Below are 19,907 nucleotides of genomic sequence, written 5' to 3'. Positions count from 1 at the left end.
TAATTACATGAGAAAGCATTTCTGTCCATGAATTTTTTATTTCCACCTTTTCATTTCACTGAACACTTGTTTTCATGTGATAAGACAGGGAGAAAAGTACCGACTACCTTTTCAATAAAAAATGTATAATGTCCTCTCATTTGTTTAAGGTAAACAACCTCAGCCTTTTCAATCTTTTCATCTGAGAGGTTATCCATGCCCTTGATATTGATAAAAACTTCAAGTTTGTATAAAAAAATTGCATAATTTAATGTGCAACTGTATACACACAACTTAATAGAACTATTCCTTTACAACTATTTCTCCTCACGATATCTATAATTAAACGTTTCAAATGAGTCACCTAAGCATGGAAAATCATCATCTCTCCACAATGATGTAGACCTAGAGAATGGACTCTGAGGCAGCTTCAGTAGATATGAAGGTACTTGGAATTACTGATCATCCGTCCAAAGGTCACAAAACCATAGAAGAGAGTAGAATAAACTCAGAACAGAAGACCCAGGACATCCATGTTGAAGTCTTTAAACTGGCAGAACAAATAGGCATTAAAACCTCCCGCAAAGTGTTTTGGAGAATCCTTCCTTGGCTGGATCTGCTACATTTTTGGAACCAAGACAGTAGAAAATAAGGATTTTCTTTGAAACCGAGCCTATTTCCTCCTGCACTGCCATTTAAAAGGGTCTGAAGCGGCCCAGCCAAAGCACCCAGTCAGAACACTGGATCCATGAAGCCAGCTGAACTCCCCCGGATGTGATGAAATCTTAAACTTTCTTGTGTTACCAGAGAAGCTAGACTGTGCAAACAACTAAACTGACCTTGAAGAGGTGATAAAGAATGAACACAGAGACTCAATCTTTCCTTTAGAGTGTTATTTCTTTAGAGCCTCAGAGGTAGAAAAACATTCCTGTATGTTGTGTTCTCAACAGTTGAATCTATATATTTTATAGCAGCCAGCAAGAGGGATTTTCATTCCCACAAACTTCAATACCTTTGTTGTAACCCTGATCTGTCTAGTCAGATGTGGGGTGTAAAACTAAGGAGATGAGATCCAGGTCATAAATTACTCAGATCCAGTGGCTGACACTGCCTTCAGAATCAACGCAATTTTTGTGACCCTATCTTACAGGGCTCTACTGGAGAAACACAAAAGACATACTTCTCAGGCAGATGCCCCTCATCCAAACATTTGTCATGGGAGTCAGGCAAAAGAATCTTACTATTGAAGGAATTAGACCAAGTTTTCTAACTTGGGTGCCTAAAGTTAGGCTCCTAAATTAATATGTAGAAATCTAAAGTGATTTTCAAAAACGTGTTGTGGAATGCATATTCAGGTGTCTAAAAAGCCTAGGCATTCAGATTTGAAAATGGCAGCTGTGCTTTCTTTACCAAAAAAACCAAACAAAACACCAAACACTAAATGTTCTTCTGCCATGACAGTCCTTTTTTCCCCCTCAGAGTGAAGTGGGGGAAATGGAGGAAGAAAACAGAGAAAGGGAAGAAAAGAACCACAAAGGAAAAATTCTTCCACAGGCAAAATGAATGCCAATGTGCCAAAAAATGTTTAAGATACCACAAGAGCAATAAAAAACCTGAAAAACTAACAAAATATTACGAAAGAATCCTAATTCTGCCCCATGCAAAATGAGAATAGAAGTTGCACAGTTGATGCCAACAGGCAGAAAGTGGGAAACTGGGAGGATGGGGCGCCAATGCCCTCGGCTTTAATTACCTTCTGAAAAGATAAGGTGGGTGAGGTCTCCCCTAATATCCTGGGACTGACAACTACAGCTACACTACATACATTTAGTTTCTAGGTTGTCTGGAGCAAATGATACTGTTTTAAAATACTAGTTAAGATGCACAACTCCACAAAGTGGGAATCTGAAGCAGTACCCAAGAATTTTGTTGATTGGTTGCAAGGATTTGTGCCTTCTGCTGCCGCTGGAAAGAAAATAAAGCTTCACAGTAGAAGTGGGGATTTACTGACATCAATAATTGACCCCTAAGCTGCAGGAATTTCTCCCATGTCTCTCACTAGGAACATGGACACACAAGAGATATTAAAATGTTATCTTTTGCAGGGAGCACATAATACCCATGTTCTACAATCTGCGCTGGCTTCCACTAAGGAACTGATTGACATTTAAGGTGTTGGCTTTCATCTATATAAATTCCTAAATAGCTAGGAGTGTTGCCTATCTGAGATAGAGATGGTCTCTCTTCCTGTGGACTGTGTCAGATGCTGATGTCCTTGAGCTAACAGCCCTCTTCCCTCATTTAAAAAGGAATGGTCTTACAGCAGTGTTTTTGGTGACTAGATTGCAACACTGGAACTTACTCCCAGTTCCCTCAGACTTATCCGTAAGAGCCTGAATTGGACGACTTTCAGGGCACGCAGCAATGCCATTTTCCTTAGAGTTTCCCTAAGGGGGTAGGCTGAACTGAAGCCAAGTACAGATTTAGAGGGTAGAATTATTGTAGTGGATTGAGAGGCTCCATGTACATGGATACTGATCCAATCTATTTTGTGTCTTACTTTAAAAGCAAAACATACAAAATAAACCTGGGGCAAAAGTCCAGCCCTACTGAAGTCAATGGGAATTTTGTTCAGGTAGGCACTTCAACACAGTCAACTTTTGCCAAGTGAAACTCTGACATTACACATTTGATTATGAGCTCTTATGTGCAATATCCATTTTCAAAGACCTGCTGACAATCCCAAGGAGTATTTTCAGATATTAGTTGTATGGCAATGACAAAATAGTCTAAAAGTGCTATTTAGTATTTGTCAGATTAGTTACTTAATGCTACTACCCTTGGGGTCATGTAGATGAGAGAGACAGAAAAAGGGTGTGTAACTAGTGGCTGCTGTTCTTTTCTGCACTGTTTGAGAACTCATTTCCTATACAACTGCTTTTTAATATGGTGTCAGACTTAGAATAAAAAAAGCAGAATTCTTCTAAATTCTAAGACTCTTTAAGGCTTTATGTGGCTAAAGGAAGAGATAATGCAGGTGAGTTTAGAATATGAAGATGTGCATTTGTGAAAGACAGGGAAACATGAAAAGAATGAAAAAGTACCATCTTTGTTTTGTAGCCCAAGCATGGTTCAAACATCACTTTAAAGCTTTGCTTTTATGATAAAATGATTGTGTTGGTCTTCAAGGAAATATTTTCATTGATAAAAACCAAGAATTGAATTTTGATGATGCCTCAATCAATGTTCCACTTGACTATGTCCCTTTCACCACAAAAACAGATTTAAATATCTCATTTCTAATTAATAAGATTACTTCCACAAAATGAAAGCAAATGAGTTTTACTTCGTTTTAAACAGATCTGCCACGTTAATCAGTACGAACTGAGAATACATTATATGCTGCAAATGCATTTCAGCTTTAGCCTTTTTGGTGTAAAAACCAATTACATTTTATTTCAAAGTGTAGGACAATGATTTTTAAGTGAGAAGGCAAGTGTAGTTTACTAGTCAGTATTTCTGTGAATCCACATTATCCCCTATTTAAATTGGCAATTACACTTGCAATCACAGTTCATCAAAATAAAAAAGTACACCAGCCAAATACATTTTTGGCACTTTTAATCCTAAAAGGTTTCTATTTCTCCCTTTATTAAACAGGGGAGGAAGGAAGCACAGTTGGTGGGAGATGTCCAGCAAAAAAAAAAATCACATCCTGCTTGCACAGTTTTAAATCCAATGAGAACGGAGACAGCCAACAGCTGCAAGCTAAGAGAATTAGTCTGCCAAGAACTTTCAACCTTTGATCCATTTACAGCTGCAAAATCTAACCAGAAGAATGGGGGTGTCTATAGGTGAATGAGTGGTAATCTTTTGGAAAAGATAACATGCAATTTGCTGCATAAAAATATTCAAAAAATAAAATCAATAGTCTTACTCTTGAAACTATTTCTTTGCAGTACTTTCTAAATGTGTAGAGAGTAATTTTTCAAATCTCATTAGTAGGGGGGAGTAGGAGAAGGAAGTAAAATTGCTGATCTGATGGACTGTGATTTGTCTCAAACCAAGCTCCTTCACACCAAAATAGAGGAACTGGTGACTGGAAACTGTGTAGTCTGCCACCTCTATCCCGGAGAAGATAGAACAGAAACCTCTGGATTTTTAGCAATATAGTACTTAGTGGAAACAGAGAGCCAAGAGTGTTAATCAGCAAATACTTTTAGAGAACACTTCTTTTCACAATAATTACGGAAGCCAACATTAACATTCAAATTAAAGGAAAAACTACATTTGAAGATGCATGTTTTTAAATACTGTACATATGAAATTATCTGAGAAACAAAAACATATCGCTTTCATTGCTTAATCTAAGAAAAAAGTGACATGTTAAAATAGAGTTTGGTTTATCATTTGTCCCAGCAAGACTTGTTTAAACTCACACTGTGGTTAGAAAGTCTTTGGTGATTTCAGCACAAGTGACTTTTTTGCATTGCATTGCTTGCTCATTCCACAGTCATATTTTTCAGCGCATAGCAAAGCACTGCAGGACTCTATGACTAATATTTCCCATCTCATCGGGAGTTCTTCAAGCTCCAGAAAACCTTCCCATTTTTCACTTCACTGCTTCACGAAGTGCTCTTATTGCAGTAAATCTTTCTAAAAAAGATGACTGAACACAGCTCCCTCCAGAGCTTGTCAAGTCTGCGAACCGCAACTGTTTGCAGGGAAGCATGTGGGGGAAGAGAGAAGTCAGAGAGAAGAGAAGCCATAGAAAGAGGAAAAAAGCTCTCCTCATCACTCAGGCTTGGTCTACACCCAGAAATTAGATAAACCTAGCTATATCATTCAGGGTTGTGAAAAATTTCACAGCCTTTGCAACCCAACTAGGTCAACCAAATCCTCATTGTAGATGCAATGGAAGAATTCTTCCACTGACCTAGCTACTGCCTCTCAGAGAGGTGGATTACCTGCACCAATGGGAAAATCCCTTTAGTCAACATAGAAAGTGTCTACATTACAGCAGCACAGCTGCAGAACCATAGCTATGCTGCTGTAGCGTAAAGGCGGCCTCACATTACTGCCTCCACCAGCGCAAGGAACTCAAGTTCACTATGTCAGCACACCATTCTGCCTTTGAACTGCAGGGACACACTGGTGTTCAGTACTTTCAAGCATTCATATTGCATTACTATCAATTACTCAATTTTAAAAAAATCAGTGGCATTATTTACTAGCAGAGGACTAGTAAACAAGCTAAAAACAACATACAGGGATAAACATAATGCAATATAACTGATAGATGACGACCAATTTATCACCTCTGAGATTTTTGGCCATCTCTCCCTAGAACCCAAATGCCTTCAGAAAGCACAAGCTTCTGGACTTAGACCAAAGAGATACATGAACTGGTTTTATTTCTACCAAGATACCCACTGAGGAGGTTAAACTAAAGGTCTGCCTCTAGCAAAACCACAAGATTTTTTTGTTTTTTAGACTTACAATTTTTGATGAATGAGTGAATTAAATGGGGAATCTGTTGTTGCCTTTTTTATATGAAAGTCTTGAATACAAAGAAAAATAGGATTATGGAGGGTAATTAACCAGAATTGAATAAAACTGGTTAATTACCATCAAAGACATTTAATAAATCTCATTAAACTGGACATGCAGTCTGAAGTAAGATTCCCAGGGAATATATAGAAGTCCTGCATAAAACATATATAGCACAGTTTAACTGAAGGCAATATCTGTTTACTAACTAAGCTTTTTCAAGGAGACTGAAGAGAAGTTATATTTAGGATTAGAAAAGAAAATGCAAACAAAAACATTTTATAATCACAACGTATGGCTGGTCACCAAAAAACAGCAACTAAAATGACAAATTCAATTTGGTAGCCAGAGGTGTGGCTATGATAAAGAAATAAGTGTTAAAGAAGGATGGGACATAAAACTTGGGGTTTTTTAAAAAGGTTATTTCTGGTCTTACTACAAATGACTACCTTTACTTGTATAAAGCTAGTATGCTAGTCATTTATAAGTAAAACAGATTCCACATTTCCATGTATTTATTATATGCAGAACTGCCTATTTTGTAAACTGTGCTTGAGTGAGTTATATACCTTTATAAAAAGTAATAGGTATGGGCCTACTTCGGAAAAATTTAAAGGGTGAGGAAAGTTGTGTCAGCATATAGAACATTATATGTGATTATGTTATATCCTGCAAAGTCAGGAAAGATGATGGGGGCCAACAAGTGGACGACATAATAGAGCATATAGTGTTACAAGTACTCTGAGAAGTAGCAAATTCCCCCTCTTGCTCCTTAGCAATATGGCCCCTGGTAATAGGTATCGGCTCAAAAAGAAATGGGGTGCAATACTGAACACCCTCTATTTACCACGGACCAAGAGATTATTTCTTAACTCTATTTGCCCAGATGCTGATAAATAATTAGAAAGTTGTCTTGATTGATATTTAAGTTTAAGGAACCACAGACTATTTGCAAGTACAGTTTGAAGTACGTGTGGGAGAGTGTCAAACTCACCACGTTACAGTGGCGAGGGCAGAAGAGATAGACTAAGACGCCAAAAGAAACATGCCTACAGAATGCTTTCTTCCTGTTTGAGTCATCCAAGAACACAAATACTTTAAGATTAATTTTTATCTTAATGTTTATCTGCTAGTGTGGAAAAAACAGTTTGTGGTTTTACAAATACTCTAGTGGTTTACCTCAACCCATTCATATCTGTGAGAACCCAGAATGCCTTGTCACTAGAATTTTACCATGTGTTAGCTAACATATGATTAAAAACAAACTCTTAGCTTTTTTCCTAGTGTGGATACACAGTCATTGTCTTCAGGCTAGTACACCTTTTCTCCTCATGAAGACCAGGGCTGAGTGGACATTTATTTCTAACCTGATTTGAAATGGTATACCATGTTTTGTCTTAATATATCCAGTCACCAAGCTCTCTCTCAAAACCTTTTAAGTAAACTAATATTGTATTATAAGTCATAGTTAGCATGTGGGGGAAAGCTTGTAGACATCTGAAGATGCTTAGTTCTTTAAATCAGAATATATTTTAGTACTGTTGAAACAATTGAATATGAATTGTTTTCATACATTTTTCTGCTGGTCTCAAGTATGGAAGACAATTTTGTTTATACTGTACTGAATTAAGTTCCATTGAGTAAACTGAGGTACGCATTCTCTACTAGGAAAGTTACTTGAGAAACAAGGAAAAATTTAACTATTTTTCTTTAAATAAAAGACAAAACTCAAAAGGTTCTTCTGACTGCCAAGCAAGGTGCCAGTTATTGGTAACTATGATGGGAACCATTTACTAAAAATGCAACTAAGTTTTAAAGGAACAAAAAAGAAATTAATGAAGTTTCACACCTAAACCTATGTGATATACTAACCTGCTGAATTATTTTGGAATCTTTCTGAAAGTTTTCTCTAGGAGGGACTTTTCCAAATAACTTCCAGCCAGGAGCACTGTGGAGAGCAGGTTTGAGTTCCTTTGACCTTTTGGTGAAAAAGTTTCTGGAAAAAAAGAAAATCCTTTTCAAATTATAGGCATCTACAATATTGAAGTTTGTCTCAATCAATTTTAAATTTGTTTTAGCCCAATACATATTGGCTGAGATTTAATGTTCAGCAGAGCAAACCCTTGTCTGCATACTATCTTTATTTTCTCATTCTTTAAAAAATGTGAATAATGTATAAAATGAAAATTGTCACATGCTATTGAAATAAATGTCCGATTGTTTTCAATAATTACTTTGAGCTGATGCAACACTGGATAATTTTCTTTTTAATGTTTAGAGTTACAAACGTAATAATCAACAGAAATAGATGGCTGTAGCATTTAACATCAGAGCAGATGTATGATATTGGAGGACTCATCCCCTATTTTTTAACGTTCAGAATATTGTTTATATAGTTTATGACTTTCCAGTGATAGTTTTTTTTTTTTTTTAAATAATATTTAATCGTTGAGCCAAGGATGGTGAACTTAAATCTTTGTTTTAAATACACCAGCTGGAAAGTGATTAAAAAAAGTCTTCCAAGTCCAAAATACCCCAGATATTGGTACTGTAATGTACATAATTCCACTTTGATTAAACAAACCCATGACAACATTTCTCAAAAATATGCTGTAATACAGAACACTGCATACCAAGAAGTTTTAATTTCAGAACAAATACTTGTGGTCTCCAAGTATTAAATTTCAGCCTGTAACAACTCAGTGCTATCACGTATGGGGGCGGGGGGGGAGGGAGGGAGGGGGGAGAATATATATATAGCTTGTTCAGGAAGGACAGGCAGGGTAAAAAGGGAGGAGGTCCTGCATTATACACTTATACTTTACACACAAATATATACACTTGTTATGAGGTCCAAAAGGAAGTAAGAGGCAGATCAGTTGAAAAATCTATTATTTTTATCTAAAGATAAAAGAGGGGAGGGGGAACGACAGGAGTGACATCATGGTAGAGTCTATCATCAACCACCACATCAGGAACGGGCGGTGGTGGAGGCATTTCTAGAATAATAAAAGATACATCCAAAACAAGACCTCGTAGCAATGGGGGACTTACTACCCTGTCCATTGTTTGACAACTACTATACCAAACTACAAAATTTCCAGTAAGTTTTTGGACTGTATGAAGGACAACTTTATTTCAGAAAGTGGAGGACGTAACAGGAGGACAGTCATTTTCAACTGGATTCTAACTAAGAGGGAGGAATTGGTAAGGAAGCTGAAGGTTGAAGGCAACTTTGGTGATCATGAAATGATGATTTCATGATTCTGAAGAAAGGAAGGAGTATAAGCAACAGAATAAGGATAATGGACTTCAAAACAGCAGACACTCAGAATTGACAGGGGTAAGATCTCATGGAAGTACAATCTAAGGGAAAGACAAATTCAGGAGTGCTGGCAGTTTCTCAAGAAGGCAATATTAAAGGGACAACTGCAAGCAATCCCAATATGAAGGAAAGATGGGAAGAACAGTAAGAGCCCTACTATGTCTCCATCAGGAGCTCTTTAATGATCTGAAAAATCAAAAAGGAAGCCTACAAGAAAGTGGGAAAATAGATAAACTGCTAAAGAGTATGAAAAAGTATCCTCATTTTACTATATAGGATACAAAATATAGATGCCCCGTGATATCCAATATAATTAATGTTACAAAGCAGTTACGATTTCAGCTCCTGTTTTCATATTTCAATTTTCTGAACCATTCACATTCCTAGAGTAACAATTATGTATCTGTCCATAGATACATTTCTTTTGGAAAAATCTCTTCAACTATAGAGTAGAGGTGTGAAGGGAAAACACATTCTTTTCCCATTGTGATATATTCCAACGTGGTTGTTTTTTTTGGTGTTGTTTTTTGGTTTGTTTGTTTGTGTGTTTTGGGGGGGGGTTTAAAATCAGGGCTACAAACAGCTGAACATGGGAAATTAAAAAAAGTGACTGAAAACAACTCAGTCACTTAGTACATGCCCAATAAGCACATCCTAGATACTACTGTATTACAAATAAATGCTTAAATTTTCTCAGCAGAGTCCAGTGAAACCAATTCACTGGTATCTCTACACACTTATCTTGCCTGAACAAGGGATTCTTGTGAAGTGGCAAGGTTTGCCACAAGAATTTGCACAACAAACGGTAGATGTTTCACTGAAACATAGCAAATATTAAAACCACATGGGTTATCAGCAGGAACAGAAGAGAAATTCATGGGTGATAAGAATTGCCAATGCTGTCATTTTAGAGGGTCTTAGTGTTTGCAACAGTTCATTCTTAAAGGTCTAAAAACTAGAAAAAATAATTTCCATTGTGAAGTTAATGACAGAGTAATGCAGACTGTCAAAAATATATCTTCAGACAAAAATAGCAGCAGCAGCAAAGATACTGCCAGCTTCACTCAAATTACCTCAATATGGTGTGAGCTTCACAGTGTAGTAGAGACAAGGTTACATGCTCACTCATTGAACACATTTTTTAAAATGCAAAAACACACAGGAAAATGAAACAGCATTGTTGATGCAACATTAAGTCAGCACAGTCCACATAGTTTAGGGCTTGTCTACACTGCCCCACAGTTCAGACTATGGAGGTATGAATAGCAGTGTGCACCGAAGTGATGCACTGTAACTCCCGAGTGGATCTTGCAGATGCAAACTAACAGGTTCCTAGTTTTCATTAATACAAACTAAGAGCCTGGTATTTTGCACCTTCAGCATCCACACAGGGGGAGTTACAATGCAGCACTCTGGTGTGCAGGGGGATACACACCCCTGTAGTCCAAACAGTGACACAATGTTCACAGCCCTAGAAACAAGAGAAGAAATGCAAGAGTTAAGGTTCAAACAGCAACAACTGTTGCAGACTGTACCTTTCACAGAACAATTAATTAAAACAGAACATTTAATGAGAATATTAGAAAATAACGCCATAGAACAGTTTTACTATTGGAAGTTTAGCTATGTTAATTAACTTTTTTTTTATTTAATAGTTTCCAATTTGGAAGAAATTCTTAAGTAGGCAACATGGTAAGATTGCCATGGTCTATCTTTAACAAGGAGTTCTCTTGAAAGCACAATCTAAAAGCCTTTGATATCTTACTTCGAACAAATTGTCTCTTTCCTGATACTCAGTTATTCAAAAAAGTTAAAAGCAAGCAGATGGAAGCTGCTGTGCTATAGTAGCAACACTTTGTTATGACTGTCATCTCTTATTACTTACTATTTGAGAAGTGGCTTTGCTGAATAGTAAGGCACCTTAAACTACTCAATACTGATTAATTGATGAAGAAGTTTTATTCTAGAGGACAGTGATTTCCTCCACTACAAAACAAACCACCCTACCCTAAATTTAAGATGATAGTGTTGACTCACCCTGGATCCCTGAAAAATGTAGGATCAGCACTTCTCGGTTATTGTATCTAATATTTTCTCAAGTCTTCCATGCCCATTTTGAGAAGACTTCTCTACAAACTTTGATAATGGCCCTTCCAACTTTTGTGAATGGACAAGAAAACCTAGGAATGCACATACAGCTCTAACTAAAGTTTCCTTCATCAGCCAGTGTATAAAAGAATTAAGTTTAAAAATGGACAGATGACTGCATTGTCAGTTATTCTTTAGAACGCCTACAACTTCAAGGTCATCTTGACGCACATTTGGTCAGAGATATGCCTGCAACCATATCTAGATTTAGACCAGTTTCTGTTTCGAATGGTTACAGGGCAAGCTACATGTGGGTGCTCTGCACAAATTTTCACAGCATCACATTTTTGGAGTTGGTACTACTATACAATTTCAGATATTTTTAAATCAGCGTTTAACCTAACCCATTTCAGGATCGAAACTAAACCAGTTTTCCAAGCTCCTTGGTTCAGTTTCTCAAGGCGCTTATGTGTTGGGCTCCGAATATACAGCACAATGCTAATTCTCTCTATAAAAGACTAGCATTGTGAATAGCTTATTGACATTATATAGTTACTTTGCACAATGTATTTTGACTAACTCTTTGACTGAGTGTACAGCTAGCTACAAAACCTTGCACTCTTAAATTCAGTAAGTTTCAGTCAGAGTGGGACTCCCATAATGTGTGTACCTTTGAATAAGAACTTTATACTTCGTTTTATCGATGGGCTTTGTTTATTTTAGTTGAATACATTTCCTTACCAGCTTGCCTGAATTTACATTAGGGTCCTTTACACTTTGCCATTATAGAAATATAAGGTATGCTACACAAGTACTGTATATAAATAAATCAGGGTGGATAAAATCAATTTTTTTTTAAAATCAATAAAATACTAAATTTCTCTCATTTAAAAAATAAATTACAATTAAATCTCATCACAAACATGCTAAACCTACACTTACATTCTCATAAAAATGAATTAATGGCTCTAGTCTGTCCAGCCTAACTACTGGTGGCTCTTGCTTCTTGAAAGTTCTGGGCTTTCAGTTTCTCAGCAGATTAAAGTCACACGTGCAAAGAAAGATACAGGCTGGATAAGACTGTTGTTGAATTGGATAGAATTATAAAGAGGAAAGTAGAGGATATGCTCAGTACACTAAAGCCTATATCAATAGCCTTAAACATACTTCAAAGAAACTGTTGCTGATGCTGTCGAAATTTGGAAGGCACTTCAGGAAATATTGAAGAAAGAAATACCTCACCAGAAAGTTAAACTGCAGGCAATAAAGAAGCGAATAGATCAAGCACTAACTCCACCTCATTTTCTTGTGAACATTCTCAACCCCAGATATAAAGGTAGATGTCTAATTTCTGAAGATGACGCTGCTGCCATGGCATGGGCATCTCAAAATCACTCTTCAGTTATGCCAGTCATAATAAATTTCAGGGCTGAAGCGGAACCATTTAAACAGTACATGTTTATTGATGGTGTTTTGAACAAAGTCACACTCCTGAATTGGTGGAAATCATTAGCCAGGCCCCTTGAAACAGAGTTCCTTCAGTTACTAAGCCAACTTTTCCCAGCAGTAGCTTCCTCTGGAGGTACAGAGAATATTTTCATCATTTGGTATTATTCACTCAAAGCTAAGAAATCGACTGGGACTTGAAAAAGCAGGAAAACTCATATTTCTGTTTCAGTCTCTGAATAAAAATGACAGTGGGAGTGGGGAAGATGAGAGCTAGTTGTAAAAATTTTAAGGTTTAGCGTTGTGATGACTTGTCTGTTAATAAAATTTGAAAATTAAAAAAAAGTTTAAGGACAGCAATCCACTGGCAACTCAGAGACTGCTGCGATTGCAAATGTAAAACATTTATGTAACATTAAGATTTAGTTTCATAAAATAGAAGTGCTATTGTTTGTGTGTGTGTGATTTAGATTTTACCATTCCTAACGTACTGCAGCTGCATCTGCAGCTTGACACAGGTAATGAGTATTATGTACTATTTCCTAAATTAATAAAAACCAAGTTATCTAAAACATTACACAAAGTATACCCTCCTAGATGTTGTAAAATGCTACATTGAGTTGTAAATTAACAAGTTTTAGTGATCAGATTTGCACCATTGTTTAAGAAATGTGAATTTTTTTCTTGATTTAACTTGATTTAAAGCAATTGTAAACGATTTTCTCCTAGTGATTTAAATCATGATCCATTTAAATCAATCCACCCTGAAGTAAATGCAATCTATTTGTGAAAAACTACAACCACTCCCTGTCTTCTACGGAAAAAGACTGTCCACCTTAGAACTTTAAGATTCAGTTTTATAACAGATTAGAAACAGTCACAATCATTAACAAGAAACAGTGCACAGTTTGGGTCCACGCAGCATCTTTTCTGTATCAGAACCATGTTTGTGCACCTGTACCTACCACACTACCTAACCTTGTTTGTATCTCGGTGCACTCAGAAATTGTCAGTAACTACTCCAAAGTGCTTCAGCAGGGGATATATCATCTGAAGGTCATTCACACAAAGCAGCATCTGGGGCACTGTATTCCAGGATATCCTACCACATAGAGATTAAAGGGAGGATGTACAAGGATGGTTATAAGATGTCTTGGTTAAATGCCAAAAAACAATGTGCTGAACCAGTTATGAGATGAAAGCCATGTGCCAGCAAAGGGTTCTGATAAAAGAGAATCATTTAGCCAGGCACTACTCCGAGAGTTTTAACTATGTTTAGAGCTGACCACATTTGTAACTAAATTACAAAATTAGTTGGCAGATGAAGTTTTAACAAAGCCAAAATATGACTGGTAAATAAGCCTGAAAGATACAAGAAACAGCAGGGAAAAATGACATTTGCTTGACTGGCCCTTTTGCTGAGCTTAGAAAAGGAGTTCCTGGAGAAGGATCTAGTTTCTCCCTTTTCTTTGAACAGGTAACTGCTGCTGCCTCTTTTGTTTGCAGCTGACACCACCAGCAACCACGGGACAGGTGAGATTACAGATACTCGAACCTCTTAGCAGGCACAGAATATTTTTTCTTAGCCCTTTTAGATGTAGGGGGCAGGGATGAGGGGGTTTGCCATAAAGCCTTGACAAGCTTGACAACTGCCTCATGGACAGGAAGGGCCACTCTAGAACGATCTGCTACTGCCAAAACATCGAAGAGTGCAACAGCGAGCTCCTTCAACTCCTCCGCCTCCAAACCCAGACTAAGGGCTACCCTCTTGAATAGCTCCTGGTGCACTCTGAAGTCATCCAGCGGGTGGCAGAAGGACCAGCTACTGACTCATCAGGCGATGATGAAGACTGTTCTTCTGCAGCCAGAGCAGTCTCTTCCAGAGACACTACATGAAGACCCCACAGCTTGGTCTGGTTCCTCATCCAAAATCGGGGGGCAGACACGACACTGTCGTTAAGCATCTTTCAGATGTTCCCGAGATCGACCGTTGCACTCGTGACACTGAGGCAGGAGGGAATCCCCACAGGTTCCAAAACTACCATGGTCTGGGCCACTGTGTCAGTGGCCACAAGCCCAGTGGTAGGCCTGGGGGGAAACCTGCAGCCATGGCTGGGTTCACTTGACCCGTGGGCAAGATCTCCTCTCCCTCTGAATCCGAGTGGTCATCTTCTGGGGACCATGGCAGTGCCAACCTTGTTTCCAACTCTTTAGAGCACCATAGGTGCGGTGTCCCGATACCAGGGAGCAGTGCTGGGACTCTATCAATGGGTGCTGAACATCTACGGATTGTTGATGGTACTCTGGCAACCGGTGACCAAAAAGGGATCAAAGAACGGGGCCCACACTCTTGGTCGGCTGCCCCAGCATGGGGTCTCGGCAGGAAGGTCTATGCTCCTGAGGAGTAGGCAGCACTAGGAGCGAGAGCAAGTCCTTGGCGGCTTGAAAGGCCTCGGGCATGAACAGCACCATGGAGGTGCCAGGTACCCCTACTGCTGTCAGGAGTTGGAGGCAGGTCCCGGAGAGGATTGGGTGCTCTAATGGGTGAAGCCATAGCCAACCTGAGTTCTGGGGAAGACTAGTGGCCCATCGCGGGTCTCGGCTTGTCTCCCAGTCTGTTTGTCCTTCTTAGGGGCTGGGGAGTGCCCTTCCAGTGTGCAGCTTTGTGCCGTTTCTTCAGCACCAGAGATGGTGACTGGTGCCGGGATGAGCTCGGTGCCGGCAAGGCACTTCTGGGCAGATACCCAGATGCCAATGTACTCAGCATGGAGTCCAAGTGGTCAGGCTTGGAATCCAGTCTCAGAACAGACTCCATCAGGAGTGTTCTTAACCTGATGTCCCAGTCCTTTTTAGTGTGGGGTCTGAAGTTTCTCTCAATCCTGTACTTATCTCGAACGTGGGTCTCCCACAGGCACTTTAAGCAGCTCTGGTGAGGATCGTTTATGAGCATGAGATGTTTACATGAAGCACATGGTTTGAAGCCTGGGGACCAGGGTATCCCCCATCTCTCTGGGGCTATGTCTCCACAGGACTAACTAAACCTATCTAACAAGCTATGTACACTAAATCTACAGATGAGACCACTGATAGACTTGCCGATGCAAGGACCTTCCAGCAGAGCCACTGACGGAAAGAAGAAACTGGGGAGGATAAGAGGCAGCAGTACCCTTATACTGGCGCATATGCAAACCAATGCAGAGGACACTAAAGCCAGCCCTACGGATACCACTGAGCAAAAAATCTTCAGCACTGGTGCGTGTGGTGCGCACACACCTGACATGGAATGGATATGAACAAGCACTTGAAGAACTGAACATTGTTCCCCAGTGTGTGCAAGTAGTTTTAATCATTCCTTCCAACATGAATTACCTTGCATTTGCCTACAATGAATTTCATCCACCACTGTTGCCTAATCACCTTATGAAGTTCCTCAAAATCCTACTTAGCCCTCACTAATCTTAAATTGTCATCTTCAGATTTTGCCACCTAACTTTTTCCATCCCCTTTTTTTTCCAGAGAATTAAATATATTAAAACACCATCAACTTAAAATAAATTTCTGCATGGAAACAATTTACCTTCTGTAGTTAAAAAAATACCTCCAAAAATTTTTTTTGGTTTTCACAATAGCATCTTGGTCAGTTTCTCCTGTTTGAGTCAGTCTTCCAAACTACAACAAGGGAACTTGCAAGACAATGTGATTTTGAAGCAACAAGAACTGGCCTGGGGCAATAAAGGGAAGGTGTAGTAACAAACCACTTAAGTAATTTTCTTTAAATTAACCATCCCAATGTCTGGAAGAGATGAAAAAGACAGCTAGCTGAAGCTTAACCTACACAAGCTAGAGGTGATGTGATTAGAAGTAGTACAAGCATTTCACTCTCATCACAGCATCCTCTACTAAGAGAATGTGTCCACAGATCGAGTCAGCGGCAGCCTTCTTACACCAGAGAATGGCTAGGAGACTGCACTCCATCCTATCAAAAGTTTGACCATTGTGAGCCATGTCTTCATGAGTTCTGGGCTGGATGTGCAGCAAAAGGTAAAGAATATACAGAGTTAGGCTTCACCTACATGTTACAGATAAGCAGAGATCAGTTTCCTCACATACACCCTTCCCAGCTTCATGAACAAGCTAAGAAGAAAATACAGCCTTGTGCAACTACATGGGTGAAAACCCTGCTGATCTGCAGAATCCATTAAGTTCTGGGGTGGATAAAATACATTTTTTTTTAAAGCTGGTTTTTAACATTTTAAATCATTATTTAAATTAAGTCAGATTTACATATAGCATAAGTTATTTGCTTTCTTCCCACTTTATAATCTTAAAGTGGGAAAGTGAATGTTTTGTACTAGTTTCTTTAAATACTTTCCTAATAGTTAGAAAAGTCCCTGTTCTTTTAAAAAAAAAAATCTAAGAGGCTTCATACTTAAAATGCTCCTCTGCTGAAACAGTGGTACAGGGCTTCATTAACATCATGACTGTGGGACCACCACAAAATTCAAACACAAAACTGGTAAGTAAATAACCTACACTATATTTATAACCAACATCAATTCCAATATGTTGAACTTCCACAAGTCATAAAAGCAAAATTTCTTTGATTGAGCTATATTCCAGCAGCTTGAGATCAATGGCACTTGTACTTCCACATCACTTAACAGTCAAAAATTCACAACAACCTTTAGCATATTTAAAAGTCTAAAAACTTCAACACAAAACTTTTAACAGTGAACAGACAAAAATATTGTGCCATGAAAAGAAAAGTTTAATAAAAATACAATTTTAGCCATTGATGCTCCTAATACTTTTGTGCATGAATAACTTTATTCACATGAATGATCCAATTGACTCTCATTCGTAATTACATACCTGCTTAAGTGTATGCAGGAACAGGGCTCTAATTTTCAAATATATTGTTTTTGTGTATAGCAGTTTTGTAAATTCAAAGAAGATACCCCATCAAGTAGTAGCATTTAAAAAGCAACTATAATGTAGTTCATTATACATTTTAATCTAAAGCTCTAATTTTTTTTTAAACTAGTTTTACAAATCTTCAACTTGATTTACATTAATGATTTAAAGAAAGTGATCATGATCATTTAGGTTACTCTGCTCTGCTAATTCTACAGCCTGTACCTTGGATCTCAAATGAGGAAGCTCCCATGGTCGATTTGGAAACTTTACAAGCTTATTTATAAACTGACCGAGCAATGTTCAGAAGCATTTTAAAATTAAGATAAAACTTTGAAATGGGTCACTGCTTCATTATGCTAGTCAACCTATATTCATTTCTAAAGCAGCTACGTGTTGATCACCATAAGAATTACTACCAGGAGTCAATTTTCTCTCTTATTTGAAGAGTTATGGGCCACTAATTTTGCATGTTTACACTCAAAAATTAATGCATTATCTGTCAGAAATTCAACCGAAGTTAAGATTAGAGAAATCCTCATCTAGTAAGCACCATAACTCAAATTGATGAGGATTCTATCTAATTATACCATTTTGTATTTTTATATTCATTTTTTAACACCAGATGAGGTATCCAAATTCATGAACTGCACATTTTTACTAGCTAAAACTGCGTCTCAGAAATGTACAAAAGTACAACTTGAGTCAGACACAGGTCCATTTATCAAGACTAAACCATGTCCTGTTTTATGCAGGCTTGCATTCTTGCCTAGTTTACAGTCAGTCATCCACAAAAACTCAGCTGCCAATATTTCCAGGAAATGCAGAGTCAGACTGCAGTTTACTAGGGGATAGAAGTGTCTCCTAAAGCTAAACTACTGCCAGGCAACATAACTTTCAAGTTTTGAACCATTTGGTTCCTTAAGTTACATTTTCAAAATATAATTGAATACACTTCTACTGTGCCTTCCATGTACACACACACCCCTCAAGACAACTTCAAGTCATGCAAGCCTGTGATTTCTCTTTCATTTTCCTTCACACCCACACACGAGATTGCAGTTTCTGTGGTCCAATACAAAGTTATTTTATTGGGAGCAAAACAGCAGCTTAAAATGAAAAAAATATAGTGAATTGAGAACAGATTCTATTACATCCTTATGGTCTCTCACACAAAGTATTACAATAAAGGAAAAAACAGTAAAGAAAAGTAAAAGCAATAAAATATTTGCATTTGGCTGAAGCTGTTGACATATTTTTAAGGAGTATGTCTCACTGTTGCAAAATTTATAAACATAGCAAATGTAACACAATCTATAAATAATGAATCACTTAAAAAAATAAGATCTTCCAGATAACCATCTACTAGCCTTACAGGTTGACAGAAAGAAGACTCAAGGTTTAAAAAAAACATTCATCAGTTTTGTAAGCATTCACACAGCAGCAGAGGGTGCGTCCTTGGATAGTATTTTGTGCAGAAATCAAGCTTTAGCTCAGGGACCAGAACGTCATTGCCTGTCAAGTATTGCAGATTTGCATTATTTGGCATAATCCAAGAGTTATTTTGTCACTTATACATGTTCAACCCCATATACTCTCTCAAATTACTAGTCATGCTCAGGATCAGAGAGAGTGCATGAGGGGATATATTAATATATCTAATTCTGGGATATATTACCCCATCTTTACTTTAGGAAAGGTGTGGCTAAATTGGAGGGAGTTCAGAGAAGTCCTGAGAAAAGAGGACTATGGGGAGACATGTTCTCCATGTCCACTGAAGATTGGACAAGAAATAATGGTTTTAGTCTGCAGCAAGGGAGATGTAGGTTAGCTATTGGGAAAAGCTTTCTAATTATACAAGTTAAACTCTGGAATAGGCTTCCAAGAGAGGTTGTGGAATCCCCATCATTGCAGATTTTTAAGAACGGGATGAACAAATACCTGTCAGGCATGATCAAAGAGGGGGCAGGACAAGATGACTTCAAGGTCTCTTCCCACCCTACCTTTCTATAAAGCTATAACTTTTAACACAGTACACTCATACACAAAGGGACAAATATTAGAAATTATGTAACTGCGTATTTTAACCTAAATATACCTGAAATCTAATAAGTAACTGACTTCAGTCTTCATAATAATAGCCATAAAAAAGTTACATGGAGGTCAGTGTTGGCTGTGTAACATACTAATTTAAGACACTTGGGAAAAAAAAAATCAGTGCATTTTAAGACCAACTCAGAACAAGATGTCCAATCCATGTTTATTTTCACTGGACTCAACATTAACAGAAAACTTTACAAAAGGTAAATTTCTGGCTCATGATTTAATTACTACCTTTAATTAAAAGGAAACAGAATAAGGAAATTCTTGTTCTTCATGTTATCAAATTAGTAGAGCTGTGATTCAGAATGAGAAGTTTGACAGAGAAGGGATGAACAAAAGTTAAGCACAATGATGATTTCCAAAAAGATTTTGCATTTTAAATATAAAAGTTACAATAGGTATACTTAAAACAAACTGGAAGAATGACTAATCTCAAATGTATACAGCACATATTTCCAAATATTTTTTGCTACTCAGTTTGCAGAGTAAGACTTCATCTCTG

At 37.8% G+C, this 19,907-nt stretch overlaps 1 protein-coding gene across 4 annotated transcripts in view; it reads right to left on the bottom strand.

Annotated features, from left to right (window-relative positions):
* Positions 1-19,907, bottom strand: part of TBC1D12 (TBC1 domain family member 12) — an 86,702-nt gene that overhangs the window by 57,299 nt on the left and 9,496 nt on the right. For all 4 annotated transcript variants that reach the window (XM_067552843.1, XM_067552844.1, XM_067552845.1 and 1 more), the window contains exon 2: positions 7,402-7,525. In XM_067552843.1, coding sequence (XP_067408944.1) covers positions 7,402-7,525 — 124 coding nt within the window. The remainder of the gene's footprint in view (positions 1-7,401; positions 7,526-19,907) is intronic.

The sequence above is a fragment of the Emydura macquarii genome, unplaced genomic scaffold (assembly GCF_026122565.2).
Source record: "Emydura macquarii macquarii isolate MOO-44397 ecotype Brisbane River unplaced genomic scaffold, CSIRO-AGI_Emac_v2 contig_1390, whole genome shotgun sequence".
Classification (NCBI taxonomy): domain Eukaryota; kingdom Metazoa; phylum Chordata; order Testudines; family Chelidae; genus Emydura; species Emydura macquarii.
The sequence above is the reverse complement of the archived record's forward strand: the minus strand, read 5'-3'. Positions and strand labels throughout refer to the sequence as shown.